Raw genomic sequence first — 26,422 nt, forward strand, 5'->3', positions numbered from 1 at the left:
TTGCTATGACATAGTGATGGCAGGATCTTGGATACAATCGGTGATAAGCAGAGATTAAAAGAGGAATTAGAGAAGAAGGTGGTAGATAGGGTAGTGTTGGAGGTGTATTTTGGTATTAGGGACGGTTGGTGTGGTAGGCCCCTAGGAGCCCCTACTGGTGGGCAGGGGTTAAAGGCAACTCCTGTTCTGAAGGGAAGGAGGGAGATAGATAAACAGGACAAAGCACATATTTTTGGCTTCCACCAAAAATAAATGGTCAGTATTGGCTGAAACTGAAACCATGGCTGTAGGCTTTTGGCCAAAACCAAACAGAAAAATGGTTTTGGGCCAGTTTTGGCACCATACCTAAAACCAAAATTCGGTTGGCCTCTAGTTAATGGCCTTGGCTACTGTGAATGAAGAAAACCAGCATCAACAGAAGCAGAGGTAATCTCCCCCAACCTCCCTGCTCAACTGTAGTTCAAATAGCCTCATATTCTCCTACTCTAAACTGCCCTGGACTTTCACTGTTTTAAAGCTGGTGGTGCCTGCCTCACTGTGCACCCACCTTCAATTGCTCTCTCATCTGACTGCCCCCTCCACACAACAGTCTCTTACACTCTCTTCTCAGTGTTTGCCCTCCCTAATTACTGCTGGAATTGGAAAATGTGTCTCCCCATCTCTAGCTACTGACTGGATCATTCTCAGAAATGCCAAGTTACCCAGTTCCAAGCTGAAGATTTTGAGTCAGTCCAGGATTTCTGACCAACTTATCTCAATGCATTATGGGACTCGCAGCACTGATTTCAATGGGCAGGCCCAGGCATTACAAATTCCATACTGCTTTGGGATTTAAGTTCAAACCAGGCCTGACCAAAAAGTCTCCAGTTTAGAACTGGGTAACTTGACAGCTCTGCATCCTGAAGGCCACAACTAGTCAAAGGCAGAAGGTGCAGGAATAGCAGACAGCTTTCTTCAGCTTCATGCCTCGGTCACTGTCTTAGTGCTTGCCATGTTCTCAGCCTTTCTATCAGCTCCTGCTCCTGTTTGCCAGCCTGGGTTTTAGGAAGACCAAGCCTCTTGTATGCTTTTAATTTGTTTTTGTGCTTTGGTATTAATTTTTTTGACGCATTTTTATAATATACAATTAGTTGTGGTATTATGTTTTGTGGACAGTTTTAGGCTGCTCTATATCCAAGGAAGCAGCGGACAAATATAACATAACATAGATTGTCCTTGTTGCTGGCCTTTTATTTAAAACATTTGCTTCTTTCTTCATTTGAGCTGATGGATTCTCACTGTTTCTCTTTATTAGAAAATTTGTCCAAGTTTAATGATGAAAACCAACTACGGCCATTCACTTTCATACCTCTCCGTCTATAGCCCTCTCATTATAGCAACAGTCCTTGGTAAGGGGCTATGGACCTCTATTCATAACCTAGCACACATGCATTCTAAATCTTACCCATAGATGTTGCTCTTTCAAAAGCACTGGGCCTATCATCTTCTCTATGGAGGGAGTGGGAGCACTGCAGAAGCAGAAAACACATGCAGTCACAAAAAAAGAGAGTGCCAACTATTCGTTCTGTCTGTAATTTTGGTCTTAAACCACAATGATGAATGAAGGCTGAAGACAGAATTTTGGTTTTGGCCATCACCCAGCATAAAAGGTCATGTTACTTCTTGGAAAATAAGGTTGAACTTTTCTTCAAATGAGTTTGAAATATGTTCCACATGAATTTTATATAAAAATTGAAGTGCAAATGCATTTCTTGCTGTTGAAGCTTGTCACATATGGCATGTGAAATTAAAATAGAATGTCTTCTTTACAGGCAATGTTTAATAAGAGCTGGAAGATGAGAACTAAGAGGGGCACAACAACAATATTTTAGTAGCACAGCTCCTAAAGGAAGGTAAAGGTGAAACAGTGCAATCTGTCTGTTAGACACATACATAAGTTCCTAAGTGGAATGCTTTGGAGTGAGAGACATTTTTATGAAGATGATGCAAAGTTTGACATTTTTGCTCAAATAAGAAGGAACAAGATAAGACACATTCTTTTAGTATCATAGGAGCTAAATTTTCAAAATTATGGGGGGGGGGGGGGGTGCTAAACCCAATGGAAATTACCTCTCCCTGGACACAGTCAAGGAGTTTGGTCAATATTGAGAGTGCTCAATCACCCACAGAGCTAGCACCTATGGTTACTATATAAAATTATGGAAAGAATCCAAACAGAATGGCAGAGAAGAATATGAGGGCTGCTATTCAGCACATTCTGACACATACAAATCACTAATCACACCCAGAGCTGAATATCCTCCAAAATCTACCACACTATCTTTCCTGCAGCTTGAGAAAACATGCCATAAGTTCTCCAGATAATGGCCATTTACTTGGCTCAGGAATTCTGAAGCACAGAGGTAGAGCTGTTAGTAGTATGGCAGGAAGGTGTCTCTGGTAGCCTGTGAACTGCCTATTAGGAATAGCTTATTGTAATAAGAAAATTAGAACAAGGGATAGGAGGTAGTGTCATATTGTGGATTTAAAAACTGGTTAAAAGATAGAAAACAGAAAGTATGGTTAAATGGTCAGTATTCTCAATGGAGAAGGGTAGATAGTGGTGTTCCCCATGGGTCTGTGCTGGGACCGCTGCTTTTTAGCATATTTATAAATGATCTAGAGATGGGAGTAACTAGTGAGGTAATTAAATTTGCTGAGAACACAAAGTTATTTAAAGTTGTTAAATCGCAAGAAGATTGTGAAAAATTACAAGAGGACCTTATGAGATTGGGAGACTGGGTGTCTAAATGGCAGATGACGTTTAATGTGAGCAAGTGCAAAGTGATGCATGTGGGAAAGAAGAACCTGAATTATAGCTACGTAATGCAAGGTTCCACATTAGGAATCACCGACCAGGAAAGGGATCTAGGTGTCATCATTGATGATACGTTGAAACCCTCTGATCAGTGTGCAGTGGCGGCTAAGAAAGCAAATAGAATGTTAGGTATTAGGAAAGGAATGGAAAACAATAATGAGTACGTTATAATGCCTTCGTATCGTTCCATGGTGAGAGTAAAACAGATTTTATGCTGCTTATCTAGAAACAAGATGTGGATTTTCCCCAAGTCCATCATAATAATGGCTTATGGAATTTTCTTTTAGGAAATTATCCAAACCTTTTTTATACCCTGCTAAGCTAAATGCTTTTCTTTGCGTCACAGCATAATGCAGACACACATGATTAGGCTTTTCCACAGGCTGCATAGTTAAACATTCTCTGCCTAATTTATTTGAAAAGTAGCAGCAGCCAATCAAGTCTGTCCCTGCCTTCCCCACTCAGCAGAGTATCAAAGTCACTTCAATTTTAACTTTTCCACCAGACACTCTGAAATGTCACCATGGAACTGAATTATACCGACCTGAAGAGCCAAGATTTGGTACCAGAGGGCTTAAATACAGGAACACCTTCTGTACACTCACCGTCCATGGGCTCCACAGGAGTACCTATGATTGCTGACACTGAGCCAGTCCCTCAGGAGACTGTTACAAAGGCTCACATGAAAAGCACTACCTCCAAATTCTATTAAGGGGAAACCCCCAAAGTCAGACCAGGGAAGGAATCAAAGACTTTGGATGTGGTGGAGAAAGCTGCAAAAACAAACAAACCCCAAAACCTATGTTGGCCTCCAGGATTGCAGTCTATCAATTAAAGATTTTACATTTGCAACACTCCAAGCTGTATTCCGCCTTAGAATCCATTTCTTTGCCTCTCCTGACACCACTGTCTGCATTCTTATCTGCCATGGAGGAAATCACTTTTCATCTCATCACAAATATTTATTTATTTTATTGAAAAATTTCTATTCCACCTACATCTAGGTGGATTACATAAAAACATACATAATAAAATCCACATAACAAAAAAGAAAAAAAACTGCTCAAGCTTAGTCCATCACAGTAATTTCAGCCCCATGCTTTAACAAACAAGTTTTCAGACTTTTTCTAAACGTTCCATACTCTTCATAGCCTTAAATATCCAGGCAAAATATTCCACACCTGAGGACCTGAAATCGAAAATGCTGCAGCAGTTGCAGCATATTTCAAAATGTTCACTTTACCATTTACAAGCAACTTAGAAGTTTCTGAACGCAAAGTCCTCGGTTGGCAATACGCAGTAATTATCTACTATAATGAAACTCACCCTCAACGTTCTGAAGACAACGTTCTGAAGTCACTCAGTCACTCACTGAAGGGTTCATGGATTCATGGTGGTGAAGCCAGAACACTGACCATGTCTCTCTGCCCCGCCCTCGCATGACGGACTAATCAGAAAAAACACCCTCAACATTCTGAAACACAAAGGACCATCACAACACCGTTCCCAGGCAACACTAGGCAACGTAAGATGGACCAATCAGAGGAAACTATGTGACAATAAGGGAGGAGCATTCCCCAGCAGAATGGCTCATTATCTGTGCAGCACGGAGAGCACAGAACCACCGCTGGAACGAGAGAAGAATATTCCTGCTGTGGGTATGTGCAAAAATAGACCGGGGGAGACATTTTTAAATGCCTAATGCCAGTACTGAAGAGTGCCAGAGGGCCTATAGCACAGACTATATTTGGGATCGCTTGACATGGAGTCAGAGGAGCCGGAAAACAACGTGCCCGTCACCATCTGGGAAGTGGGCGAACAGGACAAGCTGCGGCCCAGCTGGAAGGATTACCCGCGACCCAGCCAGCAGCAAACAGCGACCAAGGAAGGGGGAGGAGTACTCCTTCCCTGCCTAGGAATCGCTGGAGACTGGCTGCCAAACTAACGAAACAACCGCACACCGATGCACCACCTCCATCATTCGAAAGGCATCCACTCTTTCTTCAACAGAAATGCAAACTAATAATACAAAACAAACAAAGAATACATGGTTTCTCAGGCGGCTGCAGGTAACTCCCCACCCCCTTCCTCTTCCCCTTTTGCCGAAGCGGCCAAGGACGTGCCCAACCATCCCCAGCCTCAGGCAAGCAGTCTCCCACCTCGGGGATTCCCCGAGCACACGGAAAAAGACGGCGCTGATTCCTGCAGCGCATAAATGTTCCCGCATTCCCCAGCAGCCGGCCTGAAATGGACCAAACATACCGGATCACCCCTCGACGGCCAGAGACCGTGCTGTTCTCCCTTCCGCCAACTTAAAACAACCATCCCCGTCCTCAGGCAAGCCATCACTCACCTCCAGGATGCCCAGAACCCCAGCCCAATGGAAAAAGATGGCGCTGCTTCCAACAGCACATTTCTCTTCCAGCATTCCCCTACAGCAGCCCTGAAACGGCCAAAAAATACCGACAAAGAACGTGCTCCTCTACCTTCCGCCCATCTAAAACAACACTGCTGCCTCAGCACAACACAAAAAAAAACATGGAAAAAAAACCCAACACTCAACAAAGGCTGACCCCCCTACAACCACATTTCACCAACAAAAAGACCCCCCTCCACAAACCTCCTTGACAGACAAAACCACACACACACACAATACAACAGAAACACACCCTCAAAGCCACACACCAATCCAACCCACTTTGCCAGCACAGCACATCCCTCAACCCCCAAGCAAAAAACATAACAAAAAAAGACACACATCAACAACCAGCACACACACCGCACCCTCACACACACACACACACACAAAATAACTCTGTGACACATACACACACAAAAAACCACATGCTAGCGCCCGTTTCATTGGTTTTGGAAACGGGCCTTTTTTACTAGTCTGTTATAAAATACCATGAAATAGATGCAGAGTGCAAAAAATATATATGACACCACCTCATGTCTAGGTGCAATCTCAATTGCCGCCAACTGCATAGTATGGTTGCGGGTCTCAGGCCTCAGAGATGACCTTCATTACAGACTTGCGGATGCTCCCTCCTTAGGAGCAACCTTTTTGGGGACAAAGGGATGCAGTTACCCAGGTAGAGGACTGTTTCACCTACAAGGAGCTTAAAAATCTACCCCTGGCTTTTGACACTTTATCCATGGGAAGTTGCATTCGTTCCTTTTACCAATCTTGGCAAAATATTACCACAGACAAATGGGTTCTTCAATTAGTCCTACAAGGCTAGAAAATAAATTTTTATGACTTCCTCTATCTTCCCCTCCTACTATCAACAAAAAAAAAAAAACCCTTACTTTCCAATCTACCATCTTAGAGGAAGAAATTCAATCCCTTCTCGCATCTCAAGCTATAGAAGCAGTCCACCCATCCCCCATGCTTCAGAGGTTTTACTCCCAGTGTTTTATTATACCAAAGAAATCTGGAGGACTAAGACCCATACTCAGTCTCAGACAACTGAATCTGTTTATCAAGAAGGAAAGGTTCAAAATGCACACTCTTCAATCAATTCTGCCTCTCATTCCTCAAAGCTCTTGGTAAACGATGCTGGATTTGAAAGATGCTTATACTCACATTCCTATCCACTCAACACACTGGAAATATCTCCACTTTACATTTCAAAATTCACATTTCCAGTACAGAGTCCTCCCATTTGGACTCTCCTCTGCACCCAGAGTATTCAAAAAGACACTGGCGATAGTTGCCGCTTATCTGAGAGGGAAACAAATATTAGTATTTCTCTGCTCGAGACCAGATTTAATTCAAGTTCTTCAAATTACAAGACTCACACTCTTCAATCACTAGGATTTGTCATCAATAAAGAAAAATCCGTACTACATTCTACGCAATCTCTCCAATTCATTGGGGCAATTCTTGACACCATTGAGTCTTGGCTTTTCCTCCCTCAAGATCATCTGCAGACCATACTTTCCATTCTTCATTCACAGACATGTACCGCCAGAGTTCTTCTCATACTTTTGGGTTACATGTCAGCGACCACAATGATAATTCTTATGGCAAGACTTCAGATGTGCCCTATTCAATGGGGTCTCAAGTCTTATTGGGATCAATTTAGACAAAGTCTGAATCACAAGATTTCCATAGGTTTCTATGGAACTTTGGAAGGCTAAATGCTTTGAAAATATGCCTCCATGTTTTACCTGAATAAGCAGAGTGGCATGGGCTCCTTACGTTTGTCAGGAGGCACACAAAAGTTTTGGACAACTTTTTTGAACTCCAGTCATTCCTTCATTCTTCTTACATTCTGGAAACTTCCAACAAACTTGACGACAGATCCTTAGACAGCTAAAGAACTCTTCCATCAGTGGGACACCCCTCTAATTGACATTTTTCCTACAGATCTCAATACCAAATGCAGTCAGTTCTGTACCAGAATTCCATCTCTACAAAGTCTTCAGATAGATGTTTTTGCCCTTCCCTGGAACATAGGCCTTCTTCATGCCTTTTCTCCAATTCCTCTCCTATCAAAAGTAATCAGGAAAGCTATTCAGGACTCAGCAGATCTAATCCTCATTGCTCCAAGGTGGGCCTGACAACCTTGGTTCTCCTGGTTACTCAAGCTTTCATCAGACAAACCTAGCTTCCTGGGCACACATCCACAACTTCTGACTAAACAGGAAGGCTTCTTTCTCCCAAATGTGAAGAAACGCACCTTAACAGCATGGTGAATCCAGGCATCTTGCAGCACTCTGACAGTCCAAGATGTTCTGCAAGCAGCTATTAAGCCATCTACTCAGAAATCTTACTCAATTAAATGGAAAAGATTTACCAGTTGGTGCATAGAATATCATCATGATCCATTTATATGTTCCATCCCAATTCTCTTTCAATATTACTCCATTTATCAAACTTGGGTCTAAAATCTTCATCTATCAGAGTTCATCTAGCTGCAATTTCATATCATTATTCAGATCAATCATCTTTTGCCACCAATCCTTAATTCGCTGCTTCTTCAAAGGCTTGATTCATTTGCACCCACCAATTTGTGGGACTTTCTTGGTCCTCTAGTCCCAACAAAAATACATACATATACTTTCCTGTACGGATTACTTTTATTAAATTTAGTCTTATCTCAACTTCTCCTTCCCTGTTTTGAACCCACGGCCTCTGCATTCCTACAACATCTTACTTAGAAAACTTTGTTTCTACTAACAGTTACCTCTGCATGACACATGGGTGTGAGGTACAGGCCTTGGCTCATTAACCACCTTATACAAGATTTTTTTCCTATCAAAATGGTTCTTCAAACTCATCCGAAGTTTCTCCTTAAGGTTTTTCTTCATTCCACCTTAACCAAGACACCACACTTCCTATATATTTCCCAAAGCCTCATTCATCATCTACAGAAGCTACGCTTCATACTCTAGACCAGTGGTTTCAAAACCTGGTCCTGGAGGCACCCCAGCCAGTCAGATTTTCAGGATATCCACAATGAATATTCATGAGAGAGATCTGCATGCAGTGGAGGCAGCTGCCTATTTGTCTTTATAAAAATACTAGCACAAATGGCAGAGAATGTAGGTGTGATCACTTATACCTGCTCCAGAGTTCAAAGTATTTAATAACCTGAACGTGTACTTGAAACTCTGCCCAAACTCCATCCCTGTGCATGCTCATCAGAATTTTATAAGAGGCCATTTGCACACTTATGTAGCCACATATGCCTAGGAATGACTTTATAAAGTTACCTCATGAATGCTACAAAAAAAAAATTACAGAGTCATATGTTGGGCTGCAAAATAGAGGCTAACTGAAACTGCTTTTTTCAGTTTTTGCCAAAACCAAAACTGCCATTGTAACTGCCTGAAAACTCTTGGCCAAAACTGAAACTACAACTGAAACTCATCACCTGAAACCTCAAGTTTGGTTGTGTGAATGTAAACCAAAGTTGCCAGATGGGCGGTTTTCCCGCCCAATTGGGCGGCTTTCCGCGACCCGTTATGTGAAATTTTTCACCGCCATGGGTTGCGGTTTTTTGGGCTGATTTTATTTTGGCTGGGCGTTTTTTTTTCGACCGGCTGCGGTTTTTCGCCCAGCGGGGGGCGTGGTTAATGACATCAGGGGGAGTGGGGGTGGTTAACGTCAAGGGCGGGGCTGATGACAGTGGAGGCGGGGTTGGTGACAGCAGGGGTGGAGTTGGTGACGGCGGGAATGGAGCTGATGACGGCAGGTGCGGGGGTTGATGTCAGCGGGGGCGGCGGGTGTGTGGTTTTGGGCTGGGAAAATTATTTAAATCTGGCAGCCCTGATGTAAACCAGTGAAGGCCACTGGGGATTGTCAGAGCTTGCAGTCTGCATCCCTCTGCTAAACGCACAGTATTCAATCCAGAATATGATAATTTAAATAATGAAAGATCATATTTTATGCCCAAGTAAAATAGCCTCCACACATATGGACTGCAGCTAATGAAAAGTGAAACTAAAAGCCATGATGCTTTTGCAGTATCTGACTTTGAGCCACTCTTAGAGTACAGCTGACATCATAACTCCACAGAGAGGCTAATTCCTAAGGAGCTTATCATCCCAAATTTTCAGACTTAAATTTCTGCTAAAATTTTGTACCAAAAGCATTTACACCACACTACGTACCATATAAATTATTGTGCAAGATCATAACTGTATTACTTGCAATCACAGTACAAAAAAAAGAAGCAATGAAAATAGTAGCTCCCCCCCCCCCCCAAGGGCTCCCTTACTATCCCTGGTGGGCTAGTAGTATAGTCAGGGTAAGAGCAATGCACCAGTTGTGGCAGCCTTTTTGAAAGCAGAGAATACTATAATGCCTCTGTATTGTTCCATGGAGCATTCATATCTCGAAAAAGATATAGCGGAATTAGAAAAGGTTCAAAGAAGGGTGACCAAAATGATAAAGTGGATGGAACGCCTCTCATAAGAGGAACGGCTAAAGAGGTTAGGGCTCTTCAGTTTGGAAAAGAGACGGCTGAGGGGAGATATACTTGGTGTAGAACAAGTAGAAATGAATCTATGTTTTAATCTTTCAAAGAGTACAAAGACTAGGGGACACTCAATGAAGTTACAAATAGGAGGAAATATTTTTTTCACTCAACGAATAGCTAAGCACTGGAACTCTTTGCCGGAGGATGTGGTAACAGTGGTTAGCGGATCTGGGTTTTTAAAAAATGTTTGAATAAGTTCCTGGAGGAAAAGTCCATAGTTTGTTATTGACAGGCATGGGGAAGCCACTGCTTGCCCTGGGATTGGTAGCATGGAATGTTGCTACTATTTGGGTTCCTGCCAGTTACTTGTGACCTGGATTGGCCTCTTTTCAAAACAGGATACTGTGCTAGATGGACCACTGGTCTGACTCAGTATGGCCATTCTTATGTAGAGCCGTAATGGGCAGGAGTAACTGGGGAATAGCTCCTGCCACAACTACATGCCTAGACCACTGGGGATTTTAAGATGTGGGGTGGGGGGGGGGGGGGGGGGAGGAGGAAGAAAAACAATAATGTACAAATTCGGTTGGCCTTTACCACAAAACCTCACAGAAGTGGTACACTATAGGAAGTGAAGTTTTATGCACATAAGAAACGCAGGATAAAGGGTGATCATATCTAATGATCGCAAGATGGCCAAATAGGTAACACAAGGTGACAGTAAAAGTACTACTACTACTACTATTTAGCATTTCTATAGCGCTACAAGGCGTACACAGCGCTGCACAAACATAGAAGACAGACAGTCCCTGCTCAAAGAGCTTACAATCTAATAAAAGCTAGGATGCTGCTTGGGGACATAGGCAGAGGAATGGCTAGTAGGAAATAGGAGGTGATACCGACTCTGTATGACTCTGGTGAGACCTCACTTAGAATACCATAAGCAAATCTGGAGACCGCAATTTAAAAATGATATATGGTCTTGAGTGCGGCTATTAAAATGGTCAGTGTGATATTCAGCAAAAAATATATGGGTACAGACTTAAAGCTCTAATATGTACAAAGTGGAAGAAAGGCAGGATAAGGGAGATAAAGACAGAGACATTTAAATACCTCCAAGTTATAGATGCACAGGGGGCAAGCCTCGTCTAGTGGAAAGGAAGCTCAGGAACACGGGTCATATGATGAAGGTGAAAGGGGAATAGACTCAGGAGTAATTTAAGGATATATTTATTTACAGAAAGAATGGTGGATGCATGGAACAGCTTCCCAATCAATGTGGTGGAGATAGAGACAATGTTTGGATTCAAGAAAGCACAGGATAAGAATAGGATTTCTGAAGGAGAAGAGACTGTAGAATTTAGTAGCATGGATGGCCCATATGGTCTTCATCTGTCATCATTTTGCATGTTTCTGTGTATCACATATCTAAATATGACTGGTAGACACTCAAGCTCATTTTCAAAGCACTTAGCCTCCCAAAGTTCCATAGAAACCTATGGAACTTAGCCTCCCAAAGTGCTTTGAAAATATGCATCACTGTATTTAAGCATAGATATTTGAAAGGTATTAACAAATATTTGAAAGGTATTAATCCGCAAACGAATCTTTTCCGGAGATGCGAAGGCGGTAAAATGAGAGGACATGAAATGAGATTGAAGGGGGGGCAGACTCAGGAAAAATGTCAGGAAGTACTTTTTCATGGAGAGAGTGGTGGATACTTATAGGTCTTTGCCAGAGCCGGTGGTGGGAGGCGGGACTGGTAGTTGGGAGGCGGGGATAGTGCTGGCCAGACTTATAGGGTCTGTGCCCTGAAGAGGACAGGTACAAATAAAAAGTAGCACTTATGAATTTATCTTGTTGGGCAGACTGGATGGACCGTGCAGGTCTTTTTCTGCCGTCATCTACTATGTTACTATGTTATGTTACTATGAACAATCACCTAAAATCGCTTAATTTAAAATGCTGCCTATAGTCTTCATAGTCGCACATAGTTTTGCAAACAATTTCAGAAGTTTCCCTAATCTATGTATCAAATTCCACAGAAAATGTGTATTATTAATAAGAAAGAAAGAAAACACCTGTCTATGCTTTTAAGAATCCATAGCTGGGTCAATCCAGTGCTAATACAGTACAAAAGAAAAATTTTAGCTTTCCAAATAAAATAAACTGAGAGAAGGGGAACACTGATGGGCTATCACCATTTTTAATGAGTGGGCCCAGGAACAGGAGATGTGATAGAGACGATAATGGTTAGTTCTACCAGTGAGGAAAAACTCAACCAAATACAACTGGGAAAAATACAGAAAAGCATACAGTATGCCATAAAAATTAATAAAACACACTGGTTAAAGGTAGAACAGATGCAAGAATTAACAGAATAGTAATTACCATAGATAAAAAGTAAAAAAGGTTTTCCACACATTGTTAAACATTGACAAAAAGATGAATTTGCTTTTGAAATGTATTATATCCCTGATTTTTCTTAAAAACAATATTCTTGGATTTTGTATTATTGTACACCCTAAATTAAGAGTAAAAAAAAAAAAAGATGAATACAGAGAGGATTTTTAATTCATACAAAAAATAAGTCATAACTATATATGCAGAGCATGGCTATTACAATGTACGAAAACAATTTTTATTTTAAAATATAACATTAAATTAAGGAGTTTCCTTGTTTCATATATGAAAACTGAAAAACGACACAATTCATCACGGTGGTAGTTACTTCATGTACACTCTTCCACACAAATGTTTTTCTGGTTCCAATATTACTCAGAGTCCATCAGGAATGTTTCAAAGTCAGGATCTAAATCAGAAACGAGGGTATCCACAAACTCTTCAATGGAGGGACTCTTCTGAAGCATGCCTACATAGGGAAGCAGAAAAACTCAGAATTAGTACATAGCAAACAAACAGGAAGCAGAAAGCCTCTAAAACTAGAACTCGTCTGCTTCACATTTTGACATCAGTAGAGCTTCTTGTAGCTGGCAAACAGAATGCCAACCTAAATTCTGAATTTCTATCTGGCCTTGTTAAACAGCCTGGTTCAGTATCTTTCCCCCTCTCTCTCTACCTACAGTGGTGGAAATAAGTATTTGATCCCTTGCTGATTTTGTAAGTTTGCCCACTGACAAAGACATGAGCAGCCTATAATTGAAGGGTAGGTTATTGGTAACAGTGAGAGATAGCACATCACAAATTAAATCCGGAAAATCACATTGTGGAAAGTATATGAATTTATTTGCATTCTGCAGAGGGAAATAAGTATTTAATCCCTCTGGCAAACAAGACCTAATACTTGGTGGCAAAACCCTTGTTGGCAAGCACAGCGGTCAGACGTCTTCTGTAGTTGATGATGAGGTTTGCACACATGTCAGGAGGAATTTTGGTCCACTCCTCTTTGCAGATCATCTCTAAATCATTAAGAGTTCTGGGCTGTCGCTTGGCAACTCGCAGCTTCAGCTCCCTCCATAAGTTTTCAATGGGATTAAGGTCTGGTGACTGGCTAGGCCACTCCATGACCCTAATGTGCTTCTTCCTGAGCCACTCCTTTGTTGCCTTGGCTGTATGTTTTGGGTCATTGTCGTGCTGGAAGACCCAGCCACGACCCATTTTTAAGGCCCTGGCGGAGGGAAGGAGGTTGTCACTCAGAATTGTACGGTACATGGCCCCATCCATTCTCCCATTGATGCGGTGAAGTAGTCCTGTGCCCTTAGCAGAGAAACACCCCCAAAACATAACATTTCCACCTCCATGCTTGACAGTGGGGACGGTGTTCTTTGGGTCATAGGCAGCATTTCTCTTCCTCCAAACACGGCGAGTTGAGTTCATGCCAAAGAGCTCAATTTTTGTCTCATCTGACCACAGCACCTTCTCCCAATCACTCTCGGCATCATCCAGGTGTTCACTGGCAAACTTCAGACGGGCCGTCACATGTGCCTTCCGGAGCAGGGGGACCTTGCGGGCACTGCAGGATTGCAATTCGTTATGTCGTAATGTGTTACCAATGGTTTTCGTGGTGACAGTGGTCCCAGCTGCCTTGAGATCATTGACAAGTTCCCCCCTTGTAGTTGTAGGCTGATTTCTAACCTTCCTCATGATCAAGGATACCCCACGAGGTGAGATTTTGCGTGGAGCCCCAGATCTTTGTCGATTGACAGTCATTTTGTACTTCTTCCATTTTCTTACTATGGCACCAACAGTTGTCTCCTTCTCGCCCAGCGTCTTACTGATGGTTTTGTAGCCCATTCCAGCCTTGTGCAGGTGTATGATCTTGTCCCTGACATCCTTAGACAGCTCCTTGCTCTTGGCCATTTTGTAGAGGTTAGAGTCTGACTGATTCACTGAGTCTGTGGACAGGTGTCTTTCATACAGGTGACCATTGCCGACAGCTGTCTGTCATGCAGGTAACGAGTTGATTTGGAGCATCTACCTGGTCTGTAGGGGCCAGATCTCTTACTGGTTGGTGGGGGATCAAATACTTATTTCCCTCTGCAGAATGCAAATAAATTCATATACTTTCCACAATGTGATTTTCCGGATTTAATTTGTGATGTGCTATCTCTCACTGTTACCAATAACCTACCCTTCAATTATGGGCTGCTCATGTCTTTGTCAGTGGGCAAACTTACAAAATCAGCAAGGGATCAAATACTTATTTCCACCACTGTATGTCCAATGTCTTTCCCTCTCTCTTCCTTTCATCCAGTCCAGTGTCAGTCTCTCTCTCTCTCCCATCTTTCCACTCCTCCCTCAACTGGTCCAACAGCTAGCGCTCTCCCTCCAACTCCTGGGTCCAGCATCTCTCCATTTGTCCACGCCCCCCAAGGTTCAACATAGCAGCACCTCCTGCATCCCTCCATCTCGCAAGTCCAGTATCTCTCCTTTCTTTCTCCCCCCCACCTTCCCAATTCCAGCATCTGTCCCTCTCCCTCCCTAGCATTTGTCCCCCCCCTCCCCTCGGCCCCTCTAACTTGACTTGATTGCTGCTGGTATTAGCATTGCAACTAAAACTGCCCGTTTTAGGGCTTCAGCCTTCTCTTTGACGTTTTCTTGACTTCCCTGATACAATTGCCTGCTTCTAACCTTAGACAGGCTGATTTAGTTGTTGCAGTGCTGCTACAGGAAGTGATCAAGTCTTTGAGGTACCATGAAGAGGGAGGGAAAGGAACAGATGCTGGAACCAGGTGGGGGGGGGGGGGGGGGGGTTGAGAAAGGGAAGAGACACATGGACTATGAGATGGAGGAGGGCAAAGTAAACTTTATTACATACAAACTCAAATGAAAAAAAAAGAAAACTAACCTGCTTTGTAAAAGGTAGAAAAATGTCTTAACACATATTAATATTACCATTACATATGAAGATATAACTGTTTTTTTAAATGTTTCCATGGAAGATGGGATATTTAGATACGAGTTATGTTTCTGTGGCACCAACGTTACTCAGACATGAACTAAACTGATGTTATTTGGAATTGATTATTATTATAATAAAACTAACACTGAACATAACAACACATTAATAAATAATCCAATAAACACATATGTATTCATACAAGTTCTTAGTACCAGGTACATGTGTTGTTTCATAGATTTATATTTAAACTCATAAAAAAAAACTAAACACCATATAAATGGTTTGGTTTTACTGTCCCCAAAATCAGCACATTACGAATCTACAAGGAAAGCTACTTTCCATTTTTTGGCCCTGCACCTATGGAACAATTTACCTCTGGAAATTAGGTCTGAGCTCTCCCTATCCCGGTTTAAATATTTACTGAAGTTCCAATAGGGGCATGCAGTGGCGAGGCAGGAGGTCAGAAGGCTCCTGATCCCCCATGGCTTATCTGCTATTAATCAGTGGCATTAGACCCCTAATTATATGCATACTAGTGTTGGAACTGTTCTAGCATCCAGGACTGATGGTATCTGCAACATGTGTTTATGGCATTGAAAAACAAGGAGAAGGAGAAAGGCCATTGGGTGATTCCAAGATGGCTGAAAAGAGAGTGCCTTCATCACCATTCCTGAGCTCCGAGTGGGGGGTGGAAATCATTGTGGAGGTCAGTGCTGCTATGGCATAGTCGGTAAGAAACTTCAATTAATAATAAATAAGCTGGACATGTTGGAACATCGGTTTACCACCCTTAACCAAGGATATTCAGGCAGTGCAGCAGAAAGTCGGGGATGTAGAGGACACTGCATATCTTAGCAATGGATAAGCCTCGGGTTGCAGCCAAGCTGCGGAGTATAGAAGAAATGTTAGACGAACTGGAGAACTGCTCATGGAGAAATAACCTCCGATTAGTGGGTTTACCAGAATCTTGATCCCAAGAGAGACAGTGCAATGTGGCCCAGGATGGTAATTATCACATTATTGAACTTTGCCCACAAACTAGACATTTTGTAAGCCATTAGAGGAGGGAATGTGCTAACTTACGATGGCAAACCTATCCTGTGTTTTCAGGACTATTCAGCAAGAAAGGCTTTCTCCCCGATTTGTACCAAGCTGGTGCAAAATCAGATCCGATTTACATTAAGCCTACCCAGCTGAACTCAGGATCTTGCATAATGGTACTACACAATGCACAACTTGCAAATAAAGTTAACTCTGTGTCATAAAGAAAAAGAAAAATGGGGACACAGACAGGGGCATTTTCGAAAGAGAAGGACGTCTATCTTCTGACACAAATTGGGATATGGGCGTCCTTCTCTCAGGGTCACCCAAATCGGCATAATCAGAAGCCGATTTTGTGCACCCTCAACTGCAGTCCGTTGCGGGGACGACCAAAGTTCACAAGGGCGTGTCAGAGGCGTAGTGAAGGCGGGACTGGGGCATACTTAAGAGATGGGCGTCCTCAGCCGATAATGGAAAAAAGAAGGGCATCCCTGACGAGCATTTGGTCAACTTTACTTGGTCCATTTTTTTTTCATGACCAAGCCTTGAAAAAGGTGCCCAAACTGACCAGATGACCACCAGAAGGAATCGGGGATGACCTCCCCTTACTCCTCCAGTGGTCACCAACCCCCTCCCACCCTAAAAAAAAAACTTTAATACATTTTTTCCAGCCTCTATGCCAGCCTCAAATGTCATATCCAGCTCCATGACAGCAGTATGCAGGTCCCTGGAGCAGTTTTAGTGGGTGCAGTGCACTTCAGGCAGGTGGACCCAGACCCCCCCCCCCCCCCCCACCTGTTACACTTGTGCTGGTAAATGTGAGCCCTTCAAAACCTAACTGAAACCCACTGTGCCCACATGTAGGTGCCCCCCTTCACCCCTTAGGGCTATGGTAGTGGTGTACAGTTGTGGGGAGTGGGTTCTTTTTGAGGGGGGGTTAGGGGTCTCAGCACCCAAGGTAAGGGAGCTATGCACCTGGGAGCAATTTCTGAAGTCCACTGCAGTGCCCCCTAGGATGCCCAGTTGGTGTCCTGGCATGTGAGGGGGACCAGTGCACTACGAATGTTGGCTCCTCCCACGACCAAATAACTTGGATTTGGTCGTTTTTGAGATGGGTGTCCTCGGTTTCCATTATGGCCGAAAACCAGGGATGACCATCTCTAAGGTCGACCTAAATGTTGAGATTTGGGCATTCCCGACCGTATTATCGAAACAAAAGATGGACATCCATCTTGTTTCGATAATACGGGTTCCCCTGCCCCTTCGCCGGGACGTCCTTAGAGATGGGCATCCCCGTTCAATTATGCCCCTCAGAGTTAACTTTATTTGCAAGTTGTGGATTTTGAATCATAATCTGTAGCAAATACCAAGTTGTGATCGAATAATGGTACTACAAAAATATTTGATTCCACTGTTCAGGCTGCTACATTTGTGGACCAGCTGATTATTATGACTCCGGACTAACCTCCAGGCATTAGTGCAGCAAGTACAGATGGAATCTGGGTTCCGTGACTGAGGGTCCCTACTGTTCTGGATGGACAAGTGCAATTTGCCTGATGTTTTTTCTTTTACGAGTGGAATGGAGCATATCAGCCTTTATTATGCCAGTTTTTTCCAAAACATAGTGGGCTCCTAGTTTACCACGTGTTGCAGTGGGAGCTGGGACCTGTGTCATTGCACCCAGACTGGTCAGTGTTTCTGTGGGGGGGGGGGGGGGGGGGGGGGGGTTCCACAGAGGGACTGTTGCTGTTGGGATATGCTTACATATTGACATCTCAGGTTCCCATTCTGGACACAGCTAATGTGCCAGGAATATAATAATTTGCAGTATTAATGCTCCTTTCAAAGGTTGGGACTACACCCATACTTAAGGACTATCCTGAAGATAGACCAGTACTGTTATTGAATCCTTTTGCAGAAGAAATGGTGGGGTTGGAATATGCCTATATACTGCCATCTCAGGCTCCTGGTCTGGAAACATCTAAGGTTCCTGGAATCTCTTAGTAAGCAGTATTATTAGTGCTTTATCAAGGTGGGGACCACCTTCATGCTTAAGGAACACAAGGGCTGTTATTTATATAAAAAGGGGAAGAAAAATGATAAATGTGGGTAAGAGTAAGGTCCCTTTAAGAATCAGGTCTGTAGAGACCGGAAGGAAGAGACTGCGTCGAGTTTAAAAACCCTGCCGCCCATTTTAGATAGTAGGAGTCCCGTAGTAGAAACGAGCAGGACCTTTGAAAGGTAGGCATCTTTGTGCACATCTCTCTATAAGGTTACTCTAATGATCCACTCTCAAAATGGTTATGCTTATATATTTGTTGCAGGGTAAACTTGAAAAACGCAGACTTAGTAGCCAAGGGCACAGCTCCTGAAGAAGCACTGGAGAAAGGGGCTCTCTGTTGAGCGTTCCCAATCGAGTCTGCTACAGGCCAGATAAGTGTATTTCCCTACAGCATAAGAAGTTAAGTAATAAATAAGAGAGGTTAATTGTAATTGCTCTAAACGGAGGTTTTCTGACTTATGACAATTCTGCACCTATTCCTAATAGAGCAGATGATGGTCTGCACAGGATAGGAAGCAGTCTGCTACCAAGGAAAGCACAATTAGGGTGAAAGCAGGGAACCTGAAGTCTTTCCTCCATAACTGATGAGAGCATTCAGCTTGCTTATAGTATAGCGTAAATTATATGGGCAACATCGCACTGTTCAGTACAAAACATTACTTTTGGAGGCACAACAGGCATTAAATTCATTCATACACCAATCGACCCAAAAGTCTACAGCTTATTATAAATGTTGTTTATATAAATATGCAAATAAAAATGGTTGTTTGATGGTAAAGTTTGTGAAGCATTCCAGAGGTCCCACCAAAATACTGGCTCTCAGGGATCAGAATGGGGGATTTAATTCACTCAGATGATGGTATTAACCACCTTTTAAAAACTTTTTTTTTTGCTGACTTGTATTCTAATCTGGCTGAGTCCCATCTGCATAGTGACATTTATTTGTCTAGCACTGAATTACCTCAGATTTCTTCTGATGTTCTGGAGAAGTTCAATGCCAGAATCCAAGTGGAGGAGGTAGAATTGGCCATCAACTGGAGCTCACTAAACAAGGTGTCTGGTCCCGATGGGTTTTGGATCAAATTTTATAAATTGCTAAGGGACAACACCACCCCCGTCATCACTGTAGCTTTTAATGCTGACCTGATAAGGGATTGTTACCTGATTCATAGGAGCCAACTTTTCAAAATTATTGGGGGTGCTAAGCTCAGTGGAATTAACCCTTCCCTGGACGCATACAAGGAATCTTCTCAATATTGAGGGTGCTCAAGCACCCACAGAGTTGGCTCCTATGACCTGTTTCGCTTTGAATGGCTCAGATTATAGTTCTTTTAAAACCTGGAAGGGACCTGGAGAGACCCGAGTCATATCGGCCTATCTTGTTATTAAATTTTGATGCAAAATGTTTGGCCAGTGGTTTGCGGTCATAAGAATCCAGACCTCAAACATAAGAGTTTGATCGTCCCATCCATGGTTCCTGTCTGTTCGGAGCAGAGATGTGGGAGGATTTGTTAGGGGGTAGGAGGGTTGTTGCACATGTTGTCTTTTCCATTTTTGCATTCTGTATTGTGTTTCTGTTGATTTCTGAATATCAATAAAAAGATTCTTTAATAATAAAACCTTACTGAAAACTCACATTTTCCATATGGCCTTTAATTTCCTTTCCTAGGCATTGACCTGTCTTTGCAGCACACAGGTGATAATTTTAACTACTATTTTTAGTTGATTTTGTATGTTTTTAATTTTGAATGAATGTACTCTTTATGACTCAGTTCTTTCCTATATGTTTATGGAGTTGTTTTCGTGTTTCCTTTTAAATTTGTATGATGGTGCACCACTTTGGCTAGCAAAGTAAAGGCGGTATTTCAAGCCCAAATTAAATTTAATATACATGGCAAGAAGTAATAAACCACATTGTAAATAAAAATATGAGGCAAACTATAAAACAAACACTAAGAAGTTCAACTTGGTGCAACCTATAAAACAATGAGGATGGCTGATACAGCTGGTGTAAAACTACAAACGTCACTAATACAGATTACAACTAAAAACAAGAGTAAAATGTCAATAAATTAGAATCGGTTAAAAAAGGTTTACATATGATGATAAGTAGTAGTATCACTACAGCCACCTCTACAAATAAAACAGATATAAAGACCAAAATTAATCTGTTAACTTCAATGTGTCTCTTCCCGGGTCCATTGAAACCATAAAAACAAACTTACCGTGACAGCCAACCTTAAATGTTGCAGTCATGTACATAATGCATGAATTGCTTTTGAAAAATAAGATTAAAAATGTACACAGACTCCTCAAAACATTCAGAGATGCTCTCACCAAGACATCAAAATTATAAAAACTAAATAAAAACAGCTTTAAAAAGGTCACTAACTCAAGTAGTGTGAATATGGAGGTTCGTGGCAATGAAAACAGATGAGAAGTCCATTGGGAAACATGGGAAGGTAATCAGTTTTCATTGCCCGTGACACAGACTGTAATTTTAGCGAAACATGGCCATGTTGGGCACTGGTTTGTGAGTCTTGGGAGCTTTGAACAACTAATAAAAGGAACTGTTTTTCTTCATACGGTCTGCTTCTTTCTTCTGTTCCACATTGGATCTTGTAGACCGATTGCCGTCTTGTTTTCTTAGTCATTGGGGAAGGCGGGCCTTGGCCCCACTTTGGATTCAGGCTCCCTCCAAACATGCAGCACCTGTTAAATGCATAGTGAAGATGCTGATGCCCCGCCTTCCAAGCAGATTCATTGCCCCTCCTCTGTGACGCTGCAGTAAAGATAAAGTTGGTGGCTTGCCTCAAGTCGCTGATGCTGGGATCCTCGCACATTCTCAGTTCTTGGGTGAACTGAGTGTGCACGAGGCATCCTGGTACCAGTGGCTGGAGATACGCCACTGACACTCTCTACTGCAGCAGCATGAGGAGAAAGAGGGGAGCAGCCGGGGCAGCGAATCTCTTTGGCTGGTGGGGCTTTCGCTTCCCTGCCAGCAAAGGTCATTTTTAATGATGGGGAGAAGGGAGGAAATGTTGCTCCCCCAGTTCACAACTGCCCCCCCCCAATAAAATGGAGGGCTTGGCTATACCCCTAGTTCAAACTCCCCCTCCCACCAGCTTTAATTCTCCCACCCCCCTCCCAAGCTCTCCCTCACTCCCCATCCAGACCCCCTGTTCTCTGGCTCACCTTCAGGCTTTAATTCTCTAATCCCACTTCTCTGTCCAGATCCAGATCACATTCTCACACTCTGCCCTGATACTGCCCCTCTTGCTTACTCCATCAGTCATGCTGACCAATGCTTCTTCTCTAGCTCCATTATTGTATTTATTTAGTGAAAATTTATAGCTCTCCATTACAAGAAAATTCCGTGGCTTACAGCAATTTATTTATTTGGAGTAACTTGATATACTGCATTTAAAGCTACAGTGTATCAAAGCACTTTACAATAAAAACCAAACTGAAACCTTAGAAAAACAGAAGGCGACTGAAAAAAAGAGGAGAGAGCGAAAGAGACAGAAAAGGGTCAGTTTGGAGGGAAAGGGATGCATGGCTGCTAGTAGATATGGAGAGGGGCAAGAACAGAAAGAAAGAGAAGGTGGGGTGGGCTAAAGGATTGAAAAACAGAGGGCAGAGTGGATTAAAGAAGTCATAAATAGGGGATGGGAGAGGAAGAAGAGGTAGGGAATTCCATAGATTGGGCCAAGATACAGAAAGCTGTCTCTCTAGTAACATCCAACCTGAAGAGAGTGCAAGAGAGAGATCAGCTTGAGATGATCTAAGAGTCTGACCTGGAACATAAGGAAGCAAGAGATTTGCAAGATACAGTGGAGACTGGATATAGTGGGCTTTATGGATCAAGGTAAGAAATTTAAACTTCACATAGGCACTGACTTACAATTAACATACCTATAAATACAGATGACAATAAACATAGTAAAAAGCAAAAAAAAAAAACTCCTGCTCAACCAAAACTGAAAAAGCAATTTCTAGAAATGCTGTGAAACCACACCACAAATTATCCAAAACGTTAAGAAAAATGCCTTAAACTTCATACGACTGGAAATCAGGAGCAAATCAAATTCCTTAAGATAAAAAGTTACATGTTCATATTTGCCATGCAACTATAAGCATCACTGCAATACTATCACAGAAGAAAAGCATTAGATACATGATCCTTTCCTTAGGGGGTCTTTTACAAAGGCACGCTAGAGATGCCCATAAGAATATATGGTCATCTCTAGCATTTAGCACACGTTTATTTTTAACATACACTAAAAACGCTAGCATGCCTTTGTACAAGGGGCCCTAAGAGAACTGTGGAAAACGAAGAGGTCATTATCACCTGGGACATCCCCATCCCGACTGATAAAAAGCTGGATACCAGAAAACCTGATCCAGTGGTAAAAGAGAAAAACACCAGAATGGCATGGATTATAGAGATGTCAGTCCCAAGCAATTACTCGGTGAATTGCATGGAGAGACAGTAGATCGTCAAATACCAAGAAATGAGGTGTGAGACCAAGAAAATATGGAAGAAAGATATGGAAATATTTCCCATCATGTTGGGTGCCACAGGCTTGATAAAAAAAGAACTTCCAAGCGTAACTGGATAAATTGACTATCCATGTTACATCTTATGATCTCCAGAAGAAAGCTCTCTTTGGCACAATGCAAGTACTACGGTGAGCATTAGCAGTAAATTTGAGGGACGAGATCTAACTCCATATACCCTGGCTTAGAAGTGAGGTTCATTCCTGTCATAGTTTATGCAAAACTAACCCACTTTGGGAAACTGTTTTGGGGGTTTCTAAATTTCTGGAGGCAAAGCATTGCAATAATTCAAGTGGGCCATTAGTCAAATATGAGCTTTCCACATTAAGGAAGTATTCTCTAAATGCTGCATCTCATCAGAGATGGCCCTGTTAGCATTCGTAACCTAGAACCGTCTAAATAATGCTAAAATTCAGAACTAAAAACCAAATCCAGAGTATGCTTGCTCTCATTGTTGGAAAATCAACCTACTGGGCAAAATATACCACAGTCATGGGATCTACAAATTCTGAAACAACTCTATCCAACATACTATCTATGTGAACATTAAAATCTCCTGAAACTACTGTAATATTAATATTAAGTGGAGGAGTGGCCTAGTGGTTAGGGTGGTGGACTTTGGTCCTGAGGAACTGAGTTTGATTCCCACTTCAGGCACAGGCAGCTCCTTGTGACTGGGCAAGTCACTTAACCCTTCATTGCCCCATGTAAGCCGCATTGAGCCTGCCATGAGTGGGAAAGCGTGGGGTACAAATGTAACAAAAAAAAATATATAAATTTAAACAAAAAACACCCAACTTTAAACAGATGTCCTCAAAAACTGAAGGCAGTTTCAATAGATCCAATCAAACAAAACACTCCCTACACAAACCCATCACTCCTCCACCCCTCTTACCGTTCCTAATAAAGCAGCCAGTGAGGCTATATTGCCTTTGCTGCCAGTAAGACAAGGCAGTTGCTGTGGCACAGAACTCCCCGAGGAGTAAAACCAATCGTAACAATAATAGTGTTTTGTTGTACTATGCCATCCACCCTTTATTACAGCAAGCCTAAGCTAAAGAGTTGAACATTATTCAATGTAAACTGCAGTGGCAATTAAACGAGCAGCCATTTCCCCAGGGGAGAAAACATAAGCAAGTTCATCTCCACATACTCACACAAATAATATATGCTGTTATGTAGCTTTTCCTTCTGAAGTCCTTAAAAAAACAGGCTGAATAGTTATTACTCAGTTGTAACTAGTGGTTATCTTATTACGTGTTTTAGAGGGATGAAAAGCAAAACTTACCATGCCCAGATATGAGCATGTAAAGACAGATTATTCAGACACTACAATGGTGTTTTAGACAGTGGAAATATCTCCTTTGGCTTGAAATATAGTTATAATTATTGACCTAAATGTATTGAGAATAAATGCTCCATGGAAATTATATTTGTATGTCTCAGGCCCCACCTATTGTTGTCTGAGAAAGCAAAACATACAGTATATTCCTATTTTATTTACGTTTACAAAGTTTGAGGGACCAAAGAGTTGAGTTTGAAAACCTTCCTCTCATTACTATGAATTTTCAGTGAAGCCTTTTGTTTGTTTCCTATTTCCTTACACATCAAAGCCTCTTTCTGCTGTTCTGGAAATATTTGCTACTACTTTATGTAATCTAGAAATATCTGGAACAAACTGAAAACAGAGCAGGGGCTTATCAGTGAAGTAAGGCAAGGGAATGGAAAGGATTCTGGTTTAGCTCATGTCTTTTTCGGTAGTACTATACAAAAATCTAAACAAATTCAGTTCCCTCAAAAATCATAGGAAGCCATAATATTTCAATCCAAACAGATGGACAAATGGAAGAAAAAAGCCTCAAAGGAGCTCCAGGTCATTCAAAACCTTCAGAGCTGAAACTTTCATCATAGGCATAAAAAATTTTCCTGAACAACCATCTGTAGTATATGGTTCACTTTTATAAGCACAAATAAGAATAGCACTTATCTTTCAGAACTCCGCTCAAGTGGCAGTCCTGCACCAAACCATCTTCATGCTATATCTACTACTACTACTATTTAACATTTCTAAAGCGCTACCAGGGTTGCGCAGCGCTGTACAATTAACAAAGAAGGACAGTCCCTGCTCAAAGGAGCTTACAATCTAAAGGACAAAAAAGTGCAGTCAATCAAATTGGGGCAGTCTAGATTTCCTGAATAGATGAATAATGGTTAGGTGCCGAAGGCGACATTGAAGAGGTGGGCTTTGAGCAAGGATTTGAAGATGGGCAGGGAGGGGGCTTGGCGTATGGGCTCAGGGAGTTTATTCCAAGCACAGGTTGAGGCGAGGCAGAAAGGGCGGAGCCTGGAGTTGGCGGTGGTGGAGAAGGGTACTGAGAGGAGGGATTTGTCCTGTGAGCGGAGGTTACGGGTAGGAGCGTAAGGGGAGATGAGGGTAGAGAGGTAGTGAGGGGCTGCAGATTGAGTGCATTTGTAGGTTAGTAGGAGAAGCTTGAACTGTATGCGGTACCTGATCAGAAGCCAGTGAAGTGACTTGAGGAGAAGGGTGATATGAGTATATCGGTCTAGGCGGAAGATAAGACGCGCAGCAGAGTTCTGAACGGATTGAAGGGGGGATAGATGGTTAAGTGGGAGGCCAGTGAGGAGTAGGTTGCAGTAGTCAAGGCGAGAGGTAATGAGAGAGTGGATGAGAGTTCAGGTGGTGTGCTCAGAGAGGAAAGGGCGAATTGTGCTGATGTTATAGAGAAAGAAGCGACAGGTCCCATAACGACAACCAACGGTGGCCAGCGTTTTGCTATGTTGCTTCAGGGTACTACCATCTGGGTTTCCTAACGGTGCACTCTTGCTACTTTCACAAGGCTCTCGCCCTGAAGCAGCATAGCGAAACGCTAGCAGGATGATAAGGAAGCAAAATTATCCTGTATGGGAGACAGGGCGCAAACCAGTGGCACAGCCATGGGTGGGCACGTGAGGGCACAGGCCCACCCAGCAGCAGCAGCACAGCAGTGATGTGGCTGGTGGGGATCCCCAAGCTCTGCCAGCTAAAGAGTCCCAGTATCTATCCCTCCAGGAGATCGAGGGGGAGGGGGTCACTTAATTCCACTTCCATGCCCTCCCCAGTATCTTTAAATCCTTTAGTTATTCACCAGCAGCAACACAATCCCCCTGCTTGCACTGGACAAGCCTTCCCTATGATGCAGCTTCCTGTTCATGGGACCAGGAAGTTGTGTCAGAGGGAAGGCTTGGCATGAACACAAGCATGAGCAAGGGAAATGAGTTGCTGCTCACTGCTGGCAAAGACCAATAGGAATTAAAAGTACTGGGAGTGGAGTTAAGCAACTATCTGATCACCTGGGAGAGGAAGAAGAGATGCTTGGGGGGGGGGGGGGTGTTGCCCACCCAAAACTGGGTGTCTGGCTACCTCCCTGGTGCAAACAACAGTGGCCCATCCAGGCTGGAAGGTCAGAGACAACAAGGAATCAGCAGATGACTGCGAGGGATGGAAGATCAGAAGAAGGGGGTCACTGAGATCAGAGACCAAAGAGATAGTGGAGACCATGCAGGCCAGATAATCAGAAGCAGTCTGAGGCTGAACATATAGCAGGAAC

The 26,422-nt window shown here is 42.7% G+C and overlaps 1 protein-coding gene across 1 annotated transcript in view; it reads right to left on the bottom strand.

Annotated features, from left to right (window-relative positions):
* Positions 1-11,723: 11,723 nt before the first annotated feature.
* Positions 11,724-26,422, bottom strand: part of MIPEP (mitochondrial intermediate peptidase) — a 298,500-nt gene continuing 283,801 nt past the window's right edge. The window contains exon 19 of the mRNA XM_030200312.1: positions 11,724-12,661. Within this exon, the coding sequence (XP_030056172.1) occupies positions 12,564-12,661 (98 nt within the window). The 3' untranslated portion in view covers positions 11,724-12,563. The remainder of the gene's footprint in view (positions 12,662-26,422) is intronic.

The sequence above is a fragment of the Microcaecilia unicolor genome, chromosome 4 (assembly GCF_901765095.1).
Source record: "Microcaecilia unicolor chromosome 4, aMicUni1.1, whole genome shotgun sequence".
Lineage (NCBI taxonomy): Eukaryota > Metazoa > Chordata > Amphibia > Gymnophiona > Siphonopidae > Microcaecilia > Microcaecilia unicolor.